This window comes from Sminthopsis crassicaudata, chromosome 2 (assembly GCF_048593235.1).
Source record: "Sminthopsis crassicaudata isolate SCR6 chromosome 2, ASM4859323v1, whole genome shotgun sequence".
NCBI lineage: Eukaryota > Metazoa > Chordata > Mammalia > Dasyuromorphia > Dasyuridae > Sminthopsis > Sminthopsis crassicaudata.
This window is the reverse complement of record NC_133618.1, coordinates 379,718,030-379,739,644: the sequence shown is the minus strand read 5'-3', so window position 1 is coordinate 379,739,644 and position 21,615 is coordinate 379,718,030. Positions and strand designations below refer to the sequence as shown.

The window sequence follows — 21,615 nt, the reverse complement described above, 5'->3', positions numbered from 1 at the left end:
TTTCTCTATTTTGGGGGATGAGGGGCTAACTCTTTCTCTATCGCTGACTACTACTTTTTGGCAATCACTGCTACTGTCCTAAGTTATTGTAAGGGTAACTGAAGACTTGATAAATCTCTTGCATTCATGAAATTGCTTTGAGAGGAGGGAGGAACTCTTCAGGGGCTTGGTTGGAGTCATTCTAACACTAAATTGACCTGCTACTTTAATGCTTACTTCTCAACTCTGTTTGCTTCTATATTATGTACAGAAGGTGTATTTGATTATTTCAGTTACTTACAAAATATTCCCAAGTAGACTTATCTGGCTTTATTTAATTATCAAATCCTTTTGTTCTTTCAACATGTTCAAAGAATTTTTCACACCTACTTTCCACTTTTGAACAAATGACTAAATCAAATGAATTCTTGGCCTTCTGGGCTTACATTAATTAAGATGGGGAAAGAAACCCTTATACCTGAAATATCATTATAGGTTTATGGCTAGAAGGGAGCTCAGAGTTCATCTAGACTCTGTCATTTTAATTAGAAGGAAATTGAGGTGTAGACAGATTAAAAGATTTGACCAAAGTCACATAGAAAGTATAAGAGAAGGCATTTGAACCAAGGTCCTCTGACTTCAAAATCAATTACTGGATTTATATGGAACCATAAAGAAGGAACATATAAAACTGAAAGTTTTTTTTAAAAGTCAAAAGGATATGGACAGACAATTTTCAGAAGAAGAAATTAAAACCATTTCTAGTCAGAAAATGTGTTCTAAATCACTATTGATCACAGAAATGCAAACTAAGACAATTCTCAGGTACCACTACACACCTCTCAGATTGGTTAACATGACAGAAAAAACAATGAAAAATGTTGGAGGGAATGTGGGAAAACTGGTACACTAATACATTGTGGGTGGAATTGTGGAATGATCCAATCATTTTGGAGAAGAATTTGGAAGTATGACCAAAGAACTATCAAATTGTGCATACTCTTTAATCCAGCAATGTTTCTACTGGGCTTGTATCCTAAAGAGATCATAAAGGAGGGAAAGGGACCTACATATGCAAAAATGTTTGTGGCAGCCCTTTGTGTAGTCACAAGAAACTGGAAACTGAATGGATGCCCATCAGTTGAAGAAGGACTGAATAAGTTATGGTATGTGCATGCTATGGAATATTATTGTTCTATAAGAAATAATCAGGAGGATGATTTTAGAGAGGCCTGGAGAGACTTACATGAACTGATGTTCAGTGAAATGAGCAGAGCCAGGAGATCATTATACATGGCAACAAGACTATACAATGATCAGTTCTGATGGATATGGCTCTCTTCAACAATGCATTGACTCAAACCACTTCCAATTGTCCAATAATGAAGAAAGTCATCTATACTCAGAGAGAGGATTATGGTAACTGAGTGTGGACCACAACATAGCATTTTCACTCTTTCTGTTATAGTTTGCTTACATTTTTGTTTTCCTTCTCAAGTTTTTTCTTCTTGATATTTAATATGTATGGGAGAGGGGAGGGGATGGAGGGAAGGAGGGGAAAAATTTGGAACAGAAGGGAGTACAAGGGATAATGTTGTTAAAAAAAATACCTATGCATATGTACTGTCAAAAAATGTTATAATTATAAAAATTAATTTAAAAAATCCTCAAAAAAAAGAAAAAAAGTGTTTTCTTCTCTCTAGATCCAACTTTTCTTGTGCAGCAAGATAACTGTATAAATTTGTATACATATATTCAATTTAACATATAATTTAGCATATTTAACATGTATTAGACTACCTGCCATCTAGGGGAGGGGCTGGGGGAAAGGAAGGGAAATTTGGAACAGAAGGTTTTGTAAAGATCAATATTGAAAAAATTACCTATGCATAGGTTTTGTAAATAGAAAGATTTTTTTTAAAAAAAGGAATGGAATCCTGAATCCTGAATCCTGAAAAAAAATTAAAAACAGTTATTGTCTGACATTTTTTTACCTTTAAGGGAAAGGTGCCATGCATTATATTTATCTCTTCACATCATTCTACTGCTGACAGAACACAAATTTATTGATAGAAAAAACTTTTGTTTTTCAACTCTGCCACATGTTTCACCAACATCTATTGGATTTTCTTCAGTGCTAAGATCATGACTACTTCTTAAGATAGTTATCCCATTTTTAAATCGATCCCTACTGGAATGGTTCTTGTTATGGTGACCTGGATCTATCTTCTCTGTCACTTCCAAATCAATAAGCTGAGGATATTTCAGGCAAGTTTTCTATGCTAAATTCTCAGAAAATAAATAAAAGCCAAAAGGAAAGACAACCTTCTATTGCTGTTGTTCTTGCAATTTTTCCATATATATTGCTACCCTTATCATGCTGCAGAAGAAAAATCAGACAAAAAAGGAAAAAAAAATGAGAATGAAAAGAAGATACCAGCTTACAACAATAAAAAAGTAAATATATTATTTTGTGATTCACACCTTAATCCCCACAGTCCTCTCTGAGTGTATATGGATCTTTTCATCATAAGACCATTGGAATTGGCATGAATTAGGTTGATGTTGAAAAGAGCCTAATCCAGGACACCTACCCCTGAAGTCAGGAGGATCTAAGTTCAAATCTGATCTCAAACACTTTAAACTTTCTAGCTATGTGACACTAGGCCAGTTGCCTCAGGAAAAAAAAAGAAAAAAAGAAAGAAAAGAGACTCATCCATTGGAATTGATTATTGTATAGTCTTGCCGTTGCTGTGTATAATGTTTTCCTGATTCTACTCACTTCACTTAGCATCAGTTCATATAAGTCTCTCCTGGCCTCTCCAAAATCACCTGTTTCAGCAGATCTAAAATATATAGAGAAATTTTTCGAATTCATAAAAATTTAAGCTATTATCCAATAGAAAAAGGTCAAAAGATATGAACAGATAATTTTCATATGAAGAAATTAAAACCATGTGTAGTCATATGAAAAAATGCTCTAGATCACTATTGATGAGAGAAACGCAAATTAAAACAACTCTGAGGTACCTTTACACACATACCTCTAAGAATGGCTAAGATGATAGGAAAAGATAAAGATGAATGTTGGTGGGAAAACTAGTGCAGTAATATTGTAGATGAAGTTGTGAACTGAGCTAATCATTCTGGAGAGCAAAATAGAACTATGCCTAAAGGGCTACCAAACTGTATATCCTATGTTTGAGCAGTGTCTCTACTGAGCCTGTATCCCAAAGAGATCATAAAAAAGGGAAAAGGATCTAACTGTGCAAAAATGTTTGTGGTAGCCCTTTTTGTAGTGGCAAGAAATTCTAAACTGAGTGCATGTCCATCAGTTGTAGAATGGCTAAACAAGTTATGGTCTATGAATGTAATAGAATTTTATTGTTTTATAACAATCAGCAGGATGATTTCATAGAGGACTGGAGAGATTTACATCAATTGATGCTAAATGAAGTGAGTAGAAAACCATGAGAATATTAGACACAGCAACAGCAAGATTACACAATGATCAATTAGGATGGACGTGGCTTTTTTCAATAGCAAAGTGATTCAGGCTATTTCCAATGGTCTGGTGATGAAGAAAACTTTCTGCACTTAGAGAGAGAATTATGAGTGGAAATCACAACAAAATATATTTATTCTTTTGTTGTTGTTTGCTTGGATTTTGTTTTCTTTGTCATTTTTCCTTTTTCATCTAATTTTTCTTATGCAGCATGATAATTGTGCAAATAGAAGAATTTCACATGTTTAACATATATTGGATTACTTGCCATCTAGGGAAGAGAGTAAAGGGAAAGGAGGAAAAAAAATGGAAACCAAGGTTTTGCAAATGTGAATGCTGAAACTTATCTGTGCATATGTTTTGAAAATAAAAAGCTTTAATCAAAATTTTTAAAATGAGACCTTTAGCAGAGCGATTGGATGTAAAGTAATTTTTCCTATTTATTGTTTCCCTTCTAATCTTGTCTGCATTGTTTTTGTTTGTATGAAGAGTTTTTTTAACTTATTATAATAAAAATTATACCTTTTCCTTTCCATAATGTACTCAAGTTCATCTTTGGCCACAAATTCCTTCCTTCTCCATAGATATTCTTCTAATTTATTTATAGTGCCATTCTTTATGTCTAAATCATGAACCCATTTGGACATTATCTTGGTATAGGTAGTTAGGTGTGGGTTATTGTCTAGATTCTGCCATACTAATTTCCAATTTTCCCAGAAATTTTTGTCAAATAATGTGTTCTTATCTCAAATGTGGACGTCTTTGGGTTTATCAAACACTAGATTACTATAGTCATTTATTATTGTATCTTGTGAACCTAATCTATTCCACTGATCAATGATTCTATTTATATAGCCACTACCAAATGGTTTTGATGGCCTCTGCTTTATAATACAATTTTAGGTCTGGTACAACTAGATCATCTTCATTTGCATTTTGTCATTGATTTTCTCTAAAGGAAAAATGAAATTTCCTTGAAAAATTTCAAGTTTCCTTGAATCAAATGCTTTTGTTATTCCAGACCAACTTTATTATTATTTTTTTAGCTCTGTAAAATAATTTCTTGGGAGTTTTATTGATATGGTACTGAATAAGTAGATTAATTTAGGTAGCATTGTCATTTTTATTATATTATCTCAGCCTACTTATGAGCACTTGATATTCTTCCAGTTAATTATACCTAATCTTATTTATATAGAAAGTGTTTTGTAATTGTATTCATATAATTCCTGACTTTGCCTTGGCAGGTAGACTCCCAAATATTTTATGTTATTATCAGTTATTTTAATGGGATTTCTCTTTGTATCACTTGCTTGTGGACTTTGTTGGTAATATCCAAAAATGCTGATGATTTATGTGGATCTATTTTGTATCCTACAACTTTGCAAAAGTTGTGAATTGTTTCTTGTAGTTTTTAATTGATTTTGTAGGTTTCTCTAAGTATACCATCCTATCATCTGCAAAGAATGATAATTTGGTTTTCTCATTACCTACTCTTAATTCTTTTCATTTCTTTTCCTTTTCCTATTGCTAAAGCTAACATTTCTAATACAATATTGAATAGTAATGGTGATCAACCTTGTTTCATCCCAATCTTATTAGTTCATTCCCATTACATATGATGCTTGCTGATGGTTTTAAATAGATGCTACCAATCATTTTAAGGAAAACTCCATTTATTCATATAGTCTCTAGTGTATTAAGAAGAATGGGTGTTGGATTTTGTTAAATGCTTTTTCTGCATCTGTTGAGATAATCATATGATTTTTGTTTGATTGGTTATTGATATAGTCAATTATGATAACAGTTTTCCTTATATTGAAATAGCTCTTCATTCCTATTATATATCCTATTTGGTCATGGTGTATTATACTGGTGTTAACCTATTGTAATTTCTTTGCTAATATTTTATTTAAAGTGTTTGCATCAATTTTCATTAGGGAACTTGGTCTATACTTTTTTTTTTCTCTTTTGACTCTACTTGGTTTAAGTATCAGCACCATATTTATATGAAGGATATTCTTTAATCAAAATGAGACCCTATTTGAATGATGGAAGATAACACATAAAATTAAAATGAAAGATTGGAAGAATTTAGGAAGGAAAACATCTGGAGAGTCAGAATAATTCAGTGCAAATGGAAGGCATCATCTTGCTTTGCTACCCTGGAAATGTAAGTGCAAATTCTAGTAGGAACTGACCAATCTGAGGAAGGAAAAGACTGCTGGATCATGGTGGAGAAAGAAATCCCAAAGTATTCTATCACCTACTCTATGTTCTACTTTTTAGATTAAACTAGAATAAATCTTATTTTATTCTCATATTAAAGCCTTTCAGATACTTGAAAATAGCTATCATATGCTCCCTAAGTCTTCTATTCTCAAGCCTAAATATTTTCAAGATGCTTTAACTGATTCTTTTCCAATGCAGTTTTTCATTCCCTTGATGTTCTGATATATCTCCTATATGCAAAATAAGTTTTAATTAATGCCCTTCAGAAATTGTGATTTCTAAAAGTTGGAGCAATATTTAATAGGTGGAATGGCTAGGAAAGAGTATTTTGGGATAATCAGTTATCTTGTGCTAGACAATGTATCTTTCTTCATTTAAGAAGTATATGAGCTATATTATCAATTTTAGTTAGCAGGTTTATTCATATAGAATATTCATATTCATATATTAAAGAACATTAAATCCACCAGATGTTTTTCATTGGAACTTTTTTCTAGTTCAGTCTCTCTGTCCTGTTTTTAGGTACCTTAATATTTAAACACAAGACTAGAAAGTACCACTTATCTATTTATATTCCCTTTTCTTAGATTCATGACATTACAACCTGTCCAAGTAAAGGCAGCATGGGATAATGGAAAGGCCACTGCATTTAGAATTAAAATATTTTATTTTAAATCTTGGCTCTGATACTGATCACTCATGTGAAAAATTTACTAAGCAGTGTCACCTTTCTGGACTTGTTACCTTCATTTAGAAAGTGAGAGAGTTAAACAAGCATCATTAAAAGTTCTTCCTAGCTAAAATTTCTATGAATTCTTTTTGGATACTGATTATAATCTAGGATGTTAATGATCCCTTCAAGCTTTTTTGTCATTTGCCAATTGGAAAATCATGTAATATACATCTTCATCCAAGTCAATTATGAAAAAAAAAACTATTAAACACAAGGCCAAAAACAGATTTTTAGGGTATTCTTAGATCCTACTCTTAAAGCTGGCATCAATTCTTTAATATTTTTTAAATGTGAGTAATTAATTAATTTCAAATCCATTCACAGTAACTGTATCATAACCTTCCACACATACCAGACTAAGCAGTCTGTATTTTATTTTCTAGGCAATATGGAACTAATAAAACTTTAGAGGAAGACATTAATATAGACATATCAATACATTTGAAAAAATAAATTTGTTACTGTGTAAAAAATGGGAAAAGAATAGAAGAAGGAAAAACACTTGAACAAGGGAGTTATTATAATAGACTAGACATAATGAAGACCAGAATTAATGCAATGACAATGGAAGTACATAGGAAGAAAATGTGCACAATTCTGTGACAGCTGGATTTATAAGACTTGGGAATACTTGAATTGTGGGGAGGGATTGAGAAAGTAAAGAACTGGTTTTGAGTTTGGTTGAATAGAGTATGATTCTTCTAGCAAAAGGAATATGAAATCTTGAAATAGAGCTAAATTTCTCCTGGGCAGAGAAACACATATGCAGATAATAAATTCAGTTTTTTTAATATGTTGAGTTTGAGGTGTGCCTTTAAGACACTCAAGTGCAGAGATCCAGTTGGCAAGTAGAAATATGGATTGGAGCTCAAGGTATAGGCTATGCCTAAAAGTATGCACTTTCATAGAAGTGAAAAACTATTAAAGGGAATGAAATTAGTCATTGGGAAAGCCTGAAGGGAAAAAAAAAAAGATAGAGAAGAGAGCCAATTTGGCAGTATCATAAGAAGCAATGGAAAGAGTCAAGAGAGACTAGAGTTTAACTTCATCTTTGTAACTTGGTAGCTTTGTTACTAAGGATAAATTGCATAATTTCACCAAACTTTAGTTTCCTTATCTATAAAAATGAATTATATATTAACCTCTATATGGTTAATGTGAAAATCAAATGAGGAAATATATGATAAATATTTCTCCTCCCCCCAAAATTGAAAAGTAATATAAAAGGTTATATTATCATCATTATTTTTTCTTTTAATGACCCATGCTAGATAAGTATAAAGTAAACCAGTGAGGGCAATTGAGAAGAGATCAAACAGATAAAAGAAGAATCAGAAAAAAATTCAGTATCACAGATTTTAAAATTAATGTACACACACACAGACATATAAATATATAAATATATATATATATATATAAATACATATATATATATATATATATATATATATATATATATATATATATATATATATATATATATATATATATATATATATATATATATATTTATATGTCTCTGTGTGTGTGTGTGTGTGTGTGTGTGTGTGTGTGTGTATGTGTGTGTATAAAATGTCCCAGAAGAAAGTGTGGCCAACAGTAACAAATATAATTGAAAAGCCAAGTAGCATGAGGACTTACAAAAAGTCATCTATATGGAAAGCTCAGTGGCTTGTATTATACTGCCATTTCAATAGTTAAGGGAATATATACCATAAATAAATTAAGAAAAAATGGGATAATTTACCTATCAGACCTTTAGAGAAGGGAGGAATTTGTGACCAAAGAAGGACTAGTGAACATTATGAAAAGTAAAATGGATAACTTTAATTACATTACAGTTTTTGCACAAACAAAACCAACAGAAATAAGATTAAAAGGGAAGTAAAAGCTGGAGAAAATCTTTACATCCAGTATTCCTGAAAAAAAGGTCTCATTTCTAAAATATGAAAAGAACTATGTCAATACAATGTCAAGAATACAAGTAATTTCCCAATTGATAAAGGGTAAAAGGACATGAACAGAAAATTTTCAGATGATGAAATTAAAGACATTTATAGATATATTTAAAGTGCTCTAAATTAAAATTGATTAGAGAAATGCAAATTAAAATAACTCTTAGGAACTACTTCACACCTCTCAGATTGGCTAAGATGACAAGAATAAAAAATAATAAATGTTGGAGGGGATGTGGGAAAACTGGGACACTATAACATTGTTGGGGGAATTCTTAAATGATCAAATCATTCTGGAGAGCAATTTGGAACGATGTCCAAACTGTGCATGGGGGGGGGGGGGAGAAGGAGGGGGGCAGAGCCAAGATGGTGGAGAAGCTAAATGGAATTTACTAAGCTCTCTAATTCCCTTTCTACCAAGTATTTAATTCAGCCTCAAAAACAGCGCTTGACTGGTAAAATCCATGAAGATTGGAAATACAAAAACTTACCAGTGGAAGAGAATCTGGAATATTGCCAGAAAAGGTTTGACCTAAGGTGGCGGAAGCAGACCAGCACAGAGTAGGGAAAGAAACAGGGGCGGGGTGCTGCTGTGCGAAGGTTTACACAGAGCTCTCTGCTGTAGCCTGACTGCTTTGCTACGCTGGCAGAGTAGGGGACCAGCAGAGAAGTTGGAGCCTGGGGTAGTGCGTACACTGAGGGATGCCAAAGCCCGAGAGGCTCTGGCTGCGCCCACCCAGGACCAGAAGTGACCTAGTGCAGACCATAACACAGCTCTTCATGGCATTTAGCAGTGAGGGGCTCATGAGGGGCAGTCACACACAGCAGGGGCACAACCCAGGGTAGCCTTTCATCTGCATAGTGAGGGGCTAGGCTAGGGGTAGTGGAATTTCCCCAGCCCAACTACACTCTCCCAGTCAGGGACACTTCCAGTGTGGTGAGGAACAAGGCAATAGCAAATAGTCAAAGCAGGCTTTTGTGGGAGGGCAGTGAAACCTTTGCTCCTTAACCACTAGCCCCAAGGCGATCACAGTGGGGATCCTAGCAGGGCACTTACACACCCAGGCATAATCACTTCCCTGTGTAGCTCTTCCCAGAGCCCTCCCGCAGCTCCACTGTTCCTTGCAGCACATTGAGAGGGCAAATAGGGCCCATAAACCCATCCTCACTCTGCAGAGGAAGTTGGTGATCTCCTTGCCTTGAGGGCAGACCCTGAAGGCTTTAAAAAAAAACTGAGCAAAAAAATGAAGAAAACAATTGAAAGCTTCTATTCAGAAAAAGAGCTGGTTTTCAAACCTGATAGCCTCCAGACTATTTCCCAAATAAGGCTCTCCTAGAAGAAACTATTAAAAATCTGAAGAGAGAATTAGAAGAAAAATGGGAAAAGGAAAGAGAAGCTAAGCTAGAGAATAACAATGTCCTAAAATGTAAATTAGAAAAGGTAAACAACTTCCTGAAATGTGAATTGGAAAAGGTAAAGAATTCCCAACAAAGTAGGATTTGTGAATTGGAAAAAGGAAATAACTCAATCAAAAACAAATTTAGTGAATGGAAAAAAAATTCCATGGAGCAAAACAACTCATTTAAAAATTCAATTGTATACATACAAAAAGAAGTTTACAAAAAGCTAATGAAGAACATAACTCATTAAAAATCAGAACTGAACAAATAGAAATGAATGATTCACTGAGACACCAAGAATCAGTCAAGCAAAGCTAAAAAAATGAAAATCTGCAGGAAAATATCAGCTATCTACTTGCCAAAACAACAGACTTGGAAAATAGATCTAGGAGAGACAATCTGAGGATTATTGGATTTCCCAAAAATTATGATGAAAAAAAGAGCCTAGATACTATTTTACAGGAAATCTTCAAAGAGAACTGCCCAGATATAATAGAAGCAGAAGGTAAAATAGACATTGAAAGAATTCATCAAACACCTTCTGAAAAAGACCCTAAAAAAACACAAAACTCCATGGAACATTGTGGCCAAATTTCAGAACCATTAGGCTAAGGAAAAAAATATTACAAGCAGCCAGGAAAAAAACAATTCAAATACCAAGGTGCCACAATAAAGGGTCACTCAATATCTGGCTGCCTCTACATTAAAGGATCAAAGGGCCTGGAATCTGATATTCTGAAAGGCAAAAGAACTTGGAATGCAGCCAAGAATAAACTACCCAGCTAAGTTGAGCATTTCCTTCCATGGAAAAAGATGGACATTTAATGAAATAGATGAATTCCATATGTTTCTAAGTAAAAAATCAGATCTAAAGAAAAAAATTGATCTCCAATCATAGGACCCAAGAGAAGCAGAAAAAAGGTAAAAGGGACTCTTGAGAACTGTATTTCTGTTGTGGATATATATTAAGACTACATGTATAATTTGATTTTAAGGATATAACAAAAAAAGGAAGTAGAAATGGAAAGGTAAAAGGCTGGACTAGAATCTATTGTGCTTCAAGTGAAGTCAAAAAAGCAGGGGTAACCTCCTTATCTCAGATCTAATCAAAAGAGATAAGAAAACTATATCTTGCTAAAGGGTAGCATAGACAATAAAGCCATATCAATACTAAACATATATGCACCAAGTGGTATAGCATCTAACTTCCTAAAGGAGAAGTTAAGAGAGTTGCAAGAAGAAATAGACAGCAAAACTATAGTAGTGGGAGATCTCAACCTTGCACTCTCAGAATTAGATAATCAAACCACAAAACACATAAGAAAGAAATTAAACAAGTAAATCAAATATTAGGAAAATTAGGCATGATAGATCTTTGGAGAAAACTGAATGGTGAGAGAAAGGAATATACTTTCTTCTCAGCAGTTCATGGAACCTATACAAAAATTGACCATATATTAGGACATAAAGATCTCAAAATTAAATGCAGGAAGGCAGAAATAGTAAAGGCTTTCTTTTCAGATCATGATGCAATAAAAAAAACTACATTCACCAAAAAGTTAGGGGTAAATAGATCAAAAAGTAATTGGAAACTAAATAATCTCATCTTAAAAAATGATTGGGTGAAACAACAAATTATAAACACAATTAATAATTTCACCCAAGATAATGACAGTGATGAGACATCATACCAAAAATTTATGGGATGCAGCTAAAGCGGTAATAAGGGGATATTTTATATTTTTAGAGGCTTATTTGAACAAAATAAAGAGAAGATCGATGAATTGGGCCTGCAACTAGAAAAAGACCAAATTAAAAACCCCCAACCAAAAACTAAACTTGAAATTCTAAAATTAAAAGGAGAAATCAATAATATTGAAAGTAAAAATACTATTAAACTAACAAATAAAACTAAAAGTTGCTTTTATGAAAAAAACCAATAAAATAGACAAACCTTTGGTAAATCTGATTAGAAAAAGGAGAGAGAAAAATCAAATTGTTAGTATTAAAAATGAAAAGGGGGATCTTTCCACCAATGAAGAGGAAATTAGAGAAATAATAAGGAGTTACTTTGCCCAACTTTATGCCAATAAATTTGATAACCTAAGTGAAATGGAGGACTACCTCCAAAAATATAGCCTTTCCAGATTAATAGAGGAGGAAGTAAATTGCTTAAATAGTCCCATTTCAGAAAAAGAAATAGAAAAAGCTATTATTTAACTCCCTAAGAAAAAATATCCAGGATCAGATGGATTCACAGGTGAATTCTCCCAAACATTCAAAGAACAATTAGCTCCAATATTATATAAACTATTTGAAAAAAATAGGGAATGAAGGAGTCCTACCAAATTCCTTTTATGACACAGACATGGTACTGATACCCAATCCAGGTAGGTTGAAAATGGAGAAAGAAAACTATAGACCAATCGCCCTAATATTGATGCTAAAATCTTAAATAAGATATTAGCAAAAAGACTTCAGAAAATCATCCCCAGAATTATACATCATGATCAAGTAGGATTTATACAAGGAATGCACGGCTGGCTCAACATTAGGAAAGCTATCAGTATAATTGGCCATATTAATAATCAAATTAATAAAAAACATATGATCATCCCAATAAATTCAGAAAAAGCATTTGATAAAATCCAACATCCATTCCTATTAAAAACACTTGAGAGTATAGGAATAAATGGACTTTTCCTTAAGATAACCAGTAGCATCTATTTAAAACCATCAATAAGCATCATATGTAATGGAGAAAGATTGCAACCATTCCCATTAAGATCAGGAGTGAAACAAGGTTGTCCACTATCACCATTACTATTCAACATTGTATTAGAAATGCTAGCTTTGGCAATAAGAGTGGAAAAAGAGATTAAAGGAGATCACTATATACTTCAACAACAATACTGTATGATGATCAATTCTGATGGATATGGCCCTCTCCAACAATGAGATGAACCAAATCAGTTCCAATAGATCAGTAATGAACTGAACCATCTACACCCAGTGAAAGTACTCACTATGAACTACTACATAGAATTTCCAATCCCTCTGATTTTGTCCTCCTGCATTTTGGATTTCCTTCACAGGCTAAATGTACACTATTTCAAAGTCCGATTATTTTTGTTCAGCAAAACAACTGTTTGTTCATGTATACATATATTGTATTTAATTTATACTCTAACATATTTAACATGTATTGGTCGACCTGCCATCTGGGGGGGGGGAAGGAGGGGAAAAATTGGAACAAATGGTTTGGTAATTGTCAGTGTTGTAAAATTACTCATGCAAATATCTGATAAATAAAAATTATTTTAAAAAATTAAAATTATAATTAAATAAATACCAAAAACAAACAAACAAACAAAAACTGTATAGCCTTTGATCCAGCAGTTCCATTAATGGGTCTATATCTCAAAGAAATCATAAAGGATAGAAAATGATCCATATGTGCAAAAATTGTTTTTAGCAGCTCTTTTTGTAGTAGCAAAGAATTGGAAAAGGAATGGATGCCCATCAAGTGGGGAGTGGCTAAATAAGTTGAGGTATATGAAGGTAATGGAAAATAGTTGTTCTATTAAAAATGATTATAAAAAAGCTTGTAAAGATATTCATGAACTGATGTTGAATGAAACAAACAGAACCATTATTGTAAATAATAATTGCAAGTTGTGTGATGATCAGCTATGAAAGGGTTGATTCTTCTCAGTGGCTCAGTGATCCAAAGCAATCCCAAAAGACTTTGGACAGAAAATGTCATCTGCACCCAGAAAAAGAACTAAACAGACTGAATGTAAATCAACACATGCTATGTTCATTCCTATTTTTTTTAATCTTGCCCATGATTTTTCCCTTTTGCTCCAATTTTTCTCTTTCAACATGATTCATAAAATAATGTGTATTAAAAATAAATAAATTGGAGGGCAGAGTTAAGATGGTGGAAATGACACACATTTCTCTCTGATCTTCTCTACAACCTTCACACTAATTATGAAATCCAGCCTCTGAATTAGCTCTGGACTGGCAGAAAACACAAATATTGGGAGTGCAACAAATTAATCAGCAGAAGATAATTTTGAAAATTCCCAGAAAAGGTTTGTTTCAATTGGAAATGTGAGGGAGTCAACCAGCACAACTAACTAAATATAAATTCCAGTGCAGACAGCTCAGCATCCTGAAGAGGTACAGTTTCCATGTGGTAGTGCAGACTCTATGTGGCAGAGACTCTATGGGAGGAAATAGATCAGAAAAAGTCTCTTTCAATTTAAAACAGGAGGGAAGCAGCCTAACATAAACAGCTGACCACAGACAGTTCAGAGTCTCAAGGTGTTTCTGACTTCATCAGCATTGCTGACTCCACAGATTAGTGTAGTCTCTGTGTGGCAGAAAATCTATGGGGGGGGAGGAATTTACAGGAATCTATAAAAGTGTTGGATACTCTGCACTGCTTTCAAGCCAGTAGATCAGCAGAGAAGTTATAAAACATCCAAAACAAACACAAATGATCAATAGTGAATCCCAAAACACCAGACTTTCATGAGATTTGGCCATGCCCATCCAGCATTGGAAATGAATCAGCACTAACCCAGCACAGCTGCCTGCTTGGAAAACCTCTACCTCACTAAAGACAGACCTTAACTTTTTTTAAAAAAAATGAGTAAAAAAGCAAAGAGGACTCTGATGATAGACAGCTTTTATGGCAAAAGAGAAGAACAGATTTCAAACCCTGAAAAGACTAAAGGCAGATTGTCCCCAGATAAAGCTGCAAAAGGTATTATAACCTGGATCCTATCACACAAGGCTCTTCTAGAATAAATTTAAAAGTATTTTAAAAGCAGCTAAAAGAAGAATGGGGAAATGAAATGAAAAAATTGCAAGAGGGTTTGGAAAAGGCAACACAGAAACTATCTGAAGAAAATTCACTACAAAATAGACTTAATGAAATGGAAAAAGCATATAACTTGTTAAAAGATAGATTTGATAAAATGTAAAAAGAAAGCAACTCCTAGAAAAACAGACTTATTAAAACAGAAAAAGAAAATAACTCCTTAAAAATCAGAATTTGTGAAATGGAAAAAAAAATCCATACAACAAAACAACTCATTTAAAAATTCAATAGGACAAATACAAAAAGAAGTTTTAAAAAAAGTAAATGAAGAAATAATCACTAAAATTCAGAATTGAACAAATGGAAATGAATGACTCAATGATACAAGAATCAATCAAACCAAAAAAAAAAAAAAATGAAAAAAATAGAAAAAAAAATGTAAAATACCTAACTGGGAAATCAACCAACCTGGAAAATAGATCTAGGAGAGACAATCTAAGGTTTATTGACTCCTTGAAATACATGATGAAAAAAGAGCCTAGACACTATCTTTCAGGAAATCATCAAAGAAAACTACCCAAATATCATAGAAGCAGAAGGTAAAATGACCATTGAAAGAATTTCCCCAACAGCTACTGAAATAGACCCCCAAATTAAAACTCCAAAGAATATCATGGCTAAATTTGAGAACCTTTGGATCAAGAAAAAATATTATAAGCATCCAGAAAAAACAATTCAGATACCAAGGTGCCATGATAAGGATTACTCAAGACTAGCAGCTTCCATTTTAAAGGATTGAAGGGTCTGGAATCTGATATTCTGAAAGATAAAGGAACTTGGAATGCAGCCAAGAATAAATTACCCTGCTACACTGAACATTTTCTTTCTAGGAAGAAGTTGGACATTCAATGAAACTGGTGAATTCCATTTATTTTTTATACAAAGACCAGAACTAAACAAAACAAAACAAAACAAAAAAATTGACCTCCAAATGGAGAACTCAAACGAAACATAAAAAGGTAAAAAGAAAAAAAGTCTTGAGAATTGTATTTCTGTTATGAGTATACATTGAGAGTACATGTATAATATGATTTTACTGTTATAATATAAAAAAAGAAACGAAATGGAAATGGTTTGTAACAGAAAAAAGGGGAAAGTGGAGATAAAATGAGGGAAATTACATCTCAGAAAGAGGCCAAGAAAACATATTATACCTGAGGGAAGGAAGGGAGGGTGATGAATATTGTGTGAATCTTACTCTCACAAGATTTGTCCCAAAGAAAGAATATTAGTTATATATGGTTTTACTGAGAAACAACTTTTGTCTTACACAAAACTTGGGAGGGGAAGGCTAAAAGAAAAGGGGTAGGATTAGTGAAAGGGGAAATAGAAATTGTGTGGGAAAGGTATAAGAAAGGAGAAGGGTCTCTAAAGGGAGAGCACTGCTTGAGGCAAGTAGTGTTCGTAAGTAAAATACTGGGGAGAAGGGAAAATGGAAAAGGAAATAGAAAAGTATAACGAGCTGTCGTCTCTAGAAGCTGCCGGATCGCTCTCTGGGAAGAGATCTGCTGTGTCTACTCAAATCTCTCAGACAGATTCTTCTTCCTGTAGTGAACCGTTGTCTCCAGGTAGTTGCTGTTAACTCTTGTCCAGAGAAGTGACTTCCCTTCCTTCAGAGAGCCCCATCAGGCCTGATGCAATGCAGAGTCTTTCTTCTTGAATCCTGGCTCTGAATCTCCTCCAGCTCTTATCCTTCTCCAGGCAGACTCACTTTCCAGGCCCACTGTTCTCTCTTTTATTCTCCCAGAGAATGGGCGTGGGATAATGCAAGGGCTTCTGGGAAGAACCACCTCAGCCAATGAGCCTGCTCCTTCCATCAAGTCAACCTGAGTTCTCACCTTGTAATTGTCCAACCTGAATTCTCACCTTGTCACTATCCAGACAACCTGAGTTCTCACTTAGTAATCCTAACATCTCCCCCTTTCTTTTGATTTAGAACATAGGACAGTCATGACCTTGAAACATAAATCCATCAATATGGGAAGTATTACAGATAATTACATAAATGACCTTGAAACATAAATCCATCAATATGGGAAGTATTACAGATAATTACATAAATTACATAAGCACATAGTAACATAGTAACATAAAACATGCTAGAAGTATATAACATAATCATAAATTGAAAATTTATAAATGTCCATAAGTCCATTGTCCATTAGTCTCATCTTGTGTGAGGAAGTCCAATGATTCCTGCTGGTTTTTAAAGTTCTTTAACAGTCTTCTTATTATCCATGCTCTTTCAGTGTCAGATGTTTCTTAGATCTTCTCCTTTATTTTGAGGCCTTTCTCTTTTTCTGTCTTTCTCTGATGGACAAGGCGAATATGACTTGTTGGCACCCATCTGATTCCTTCTCCTGCTGAAGAAATACAAGCAAACCCTCTCTCCCAGGAAGTTAACCTATCTAATTACCTTCTATTTACCACTTTCTAAATATCTTCTCATCATTTGGCAATTACATTGGAATTGTTTGCACTGGACACAGCCCTGTTGGTTTAAAAGGCCTGTATTCTCCCCAAGTGTAATCCATTTTTGCAATCTGATTGCCTTTTGGCTCACTTATCAGGTAATCCCTTTCTACCATGTGATTACTTTTCTGCTGGTTGATCAAATCAGAGTCCTGACCTTCTAAAGGCTCTTTAGGTGTAACATCAGCTGCCATCATGCCCCAAGTCTTTTTTGCCTGGGGCCCTGGATCTGGGCCCCTCATCCTATTTCCCTGAATTAGTTTACACTCTGATGCCCAATGGAGTCCTCTGTTGCATTTTGGACATGGGGTCCTCTTCTCTCACCCTGTCTTCTCACTGTATCTCCATATCTACACTGAGCTCTTAGATGCCCAATTTTTCCACATTGAAAACATTGCCAAGTTTCTCCAGAAGGCCCTTGCCAGGAGGGACCCTGTCTTTCCACATTCATCATTGTCCGGGTGTAAAAAGCATTTGTTCCCACTGTAGCACAGCGTCTTATGATCTCCTCTAAAGGAGCATCTTTGTCTAATCCCCATATAATTCTTTTGCAAATCTCATTGGCATTTTCCTTAGCCAGATGTCTGGTCATTATTTCTGTAGCTGAATTTTCTCCAATAGTTCTTTTGACAGCAGTTTGCAAACGTCCCACAAAATCTGCAAAAGGTTCATTGGGACCTTGCTGTATTTTAGTGAAAGCCTCTCCACGATCTTTCTGTCCAGGAAGGACACCCCAAGCTTTTATTGCAGCCTTAGCAATTTGTTCATATATTGTCATGGTATAATTAATCTGTTCCGAATTCTCTCCATACTGACCTTCACCAGCTAAGTGCTCAAAAGTGAATTGTGTGTTAACTCCTATTTCCAAATTGCATCTGACTTGAATTTTACATAATTCATGAAATTCCGCAAGCCATAATAAATTTTCTCCAGGTTCCAGGCATGTCCTTGCTATGGATTTCCAATCATTCGGGGTTAGGACTTCATAAGACAAACCATCTAGTAACATTTTGACATAAGCTGATGTAGCCCCATAAAGGGTACCACCTTTTTTCAAATCCTTAATTTTATTCAAATCTAAAGGTGCATATCTTCTCCTTTTTTTACCTACAGAGTCAATATCTTCAATCACAGGATATGCATGTATAAAATCACTTATATCCTGTCCTTCTCTCTTAGCTTTAACCAATGCTTTTTCTAATCTTGTCATAGGCTTAGGCTGCTTCACAGGCAATTCTGTTTGTGTTTCTGCCTTTTCCCCTCCTTCTTCCTCCACCTCTGAAGGTGGGGTTGATGTGGGCCTGTCAATAATCTGTTCTCTAGGCAGAGTTGAAGCTTCTTCAAGAGAATCATACCATAATTCCTCATTTAAATCTTCTTGCTCTAGGGCAAGATCTTGATCTTTCCTTTTTTCCTCACACTTCCTCCTCTGTTCATTTTTAAAACTTTTCCTTCTCCTACAACTTGCTTGATAGTTTAAGGCTAATTGAACTATGTTGTAGATATAAAATACTTCTGCAGAAATTGAACGAGGCCCACTTTTTGCTTGAAATTCTTTCATTTCATATCCCACTAGCTTCCATTTATCTACATCTATCTTTTCTTCCTCTAAGAACCAAGGGGATGTGCATCTCAATGCAGCCAAGAGTTTAGCAATCTGTACCCAGGTTACAAGTAAACTCTGCTCCTCAATTATCTTGATTATACTCTCTATAGTACCACTCCTGAATAGGGGTGGAGCTGAGGTTGCTTCTGGGGCTGGGGTTGAGTCGGCTGAGGTCCAGGGATTGAATATAGCTAACATCTGCCCCATTTCAGCTATAAGAGATTCCTGGTTTAGCCCTTAACAAGTTAAGTTCCTTATTTATCTATTAGCACGCTCACTTAATCTTTAACAAAGTTTCCTCGTTACTCACGGTTCTGGGTCAGAGAGACTGAGATCTAGATCGGAAGCTTTTCCACTGGAATCAGGACTGTGTCCGTCCCTGTTCGGGCGCCAAATTGCGAAGGTCTGGTCTAGCTCCTCTTGTCAGGATAAGCAAAAGTCCTTGCCCCACGTTGGGCGCCAATTGTAGCGAGCTGTCGTCTCTAGAAGCTGCCAGATCGCTCTCTGGGAAGAGATCTGCTGTGTCTACTCAAATCTTTCAGACAGATTCTTCTTCCTGTAGTGAACCGTTGTCTCCAGGCAGTTGCTGTTAACTCTTGTCCTTAGAAGTGACTTCCCTTCCTGCAGAAAGCCCCGTCAAGCCTGATGCAATGCAGAGTCTTTCTTCTTGAATCCTGGCTCTGAATCTCCTCCAGCTCTTATCCTTCTCCAGGCAGACTCACTTTCCAGGCCCACTGTTCTCTCTTTTATTCTCCCAGAGAATGGGCGTGGGATAATGCAAGGGCTTCTGGGAAGAACCACCTCAGCCAATGAGCCTGCTCCTTCCATCAAGTCAACCTGAGTTCTCACCTTGTAATTGTCCAACCTGAATTCTCACCTTGTCACTATCCAGACAACCTGAGTTCTCACTTAGTAATCCTAACAGAAAAGTATAATTTGGGGTTATAAAATGGCAGGATATACAGAATGTAGTTTTAACTACAAATATGAATGGGGTAAACTCTCCCATAAAATGTAAGCAAATAGGAGATTGGATTAAAAGCCAGAATTCCACAATATGTTGTTTACAAGAAAAAAGCAGAGTGATAAATAGAGAGTAAAAGTAAAAGGTTGGAGAAGAACCTATTATGCTTCAGATGAACTAAAAAAAGCAAGGGTAACCATCCTGATCTCAGATCAAGCATAAACAAAAATTAATCTAATTAAAACAGATAAGGAAGGAACTATATCTTGCCAAAGAGTACCATAGATAATGAAGCAATATCAATGTTTCACATATATGCACCAAGTGGTTGAGCATCTAAATTCCTAAAGATGAAATAGACAGCAAAACTATAATAGTGGGAGATCTCAACCTTGCACTCTCAGAACTAAATAAATCAAGCCACAAAATGAATAAAAAAGAAATTAAAGAATTAAATAGACTACTAAAAAAAAAAACAAAAAAAAACTACATACAGTAGGTCTTTAAAGAAAATTGAATGGAGACAGAAAGGAGTATACTTTGTTCTAGGCAATTGATAGAATCTATGCAAAACTGACTATATATTAGAACATAAAACCCTCAAAATCAAATACAGAAAGGCATAAATATCAAATGCATCTTTTTTAGATCATGATGCAATCAAAATAACATTCAATAAAGGTCCAGGAGAAAATAGATAAAAAAGAAATTGGAAATTAAATAATATCATCTAAAAGAATGAATGGGAAAAACAGCGAATCATAGACACAATCAATTATCTCATCCAAGTGAAGTACAATAATGAGACAACATACCAAAATTTGTGGGATGCAGCCAAAGCGGTAATAAGGGGATATTTGATATCTCCAGGTGCTTATTTGCATAAAAAGAGAAAAAGATCAATGAATTTGGCTTGCAACTAAAAAAGCTAGAAAAAGAACAAGTTAAAAACCCTCAATCAAATACCAAACTTGAAATTCTTAAAATAAAAAGAGAGATCAATAAAATCGAAACTTAAAAATCTATTAAATTAATAAATAAAACTAAGGGTTGGTTTCATGAAAAAAAAAATAGATAAACCTTTAGTTAATTTGACTAAAAAAAGGAAAGAGGAAAATCAAATTGTTAGTCTCAAAAATGAAAAAGGAGAATTATCCACCAATGAAGAGGAAACTAGAGTAATTATCAGGAGCTACTTTGCCCAACTTTATGCCAATAAATCTGACAACTTAAGTGAAATGGAGGAATACCTACAAAAATATAGATTGCAAAGATTAACAGAAGAGGAAATAAATTACTTAAATAGTCCCATTTTAGAAAAAGAAATAGGTATTAATCAACTCCCTAAGAAAAATCTCCAAAACCAGATGGAATGTGAATCCTATCAAAAACTTAAAGAACAATTAACTCCAATACTGTATAAACTATTTGAAAAAATAGGGAATGAAGGATACCTACCAAATTCCTTTTATGACACCATTTTTTAAAACATTTTTTTATTAATTTATAATTATAACTTTTTTTTGACAGTGCATATGCGTGGGTAATTTTTTACAACATTATCCCTTGCACTCACTTCTATTCTGAATTTTCCTCTCCTTCCCTCCACCCTCTCCCCTAGATGGCATACATGTTACATATGTTATAGTATATACTAGATATAATATATGTGTGCATAACCGAATTTCTTGTTGCACAGGAAGAATTGGATTCAGAAGGTAAAAATAACCAGAGAAGAAAAACAAAAATGCAAACAGTTTACACTCATTTTATGACACAGACTTAAAATAGTCAGTAGCATCTATTTAAAACCATCAGTAAGCATCATATGTAATGGGGATAAACTAGAACCCTTCCCAATATGATCAGGAATG

General features: G+C 34.4%; 1 protein-coding gene across 1 annotated transcript; it reads right to left on the bottom strand.

Moving 5' to 3' along the window:
- Window positions 1–9,475: 9,475 nt before the first annotated feature.
- On the bottom strand, window positions 9,476–19,686 carry LOC141552858 (uncharacterized). Its single transcript, XM_074284802.1, has 3 exons — window positions 19,513–19,686; window positions 17,656–19,457; window positions 9,476–9,616 (listed from the first exon to the last, which is right to left on the bottom strand). Exons 2-3 carry the CDS (start codon window positions 18,982–18,984, stop codon window positions 9,476–9,478), a joined length of 1,470 nt encoding a protein of 489 aa, XP_074140903.1. The 5' UTR covers window positions 18,985–19,457; window positions 19,513–19,686.
- Between the last annotated feature and the right edge of the window lie 1,929 nt (window positions 19,687–21,615).

Coding starts and splice junctions, on each gene's coding strand:
- LOC141552858 (XM_074284802.1), bottom strand. CDS start 18,984: ATGGGGCAGATGTTAGCTATATTCAATCCCTGGACCTCAGCCGACTCA. Junction 9,617..17,655: donor TCATAAGACGCTGTGCTACA/GTGGGAACAAAT, acceptor TAAAGCCTTCAG/GGTCTGCCCTCAAGGCAAGG.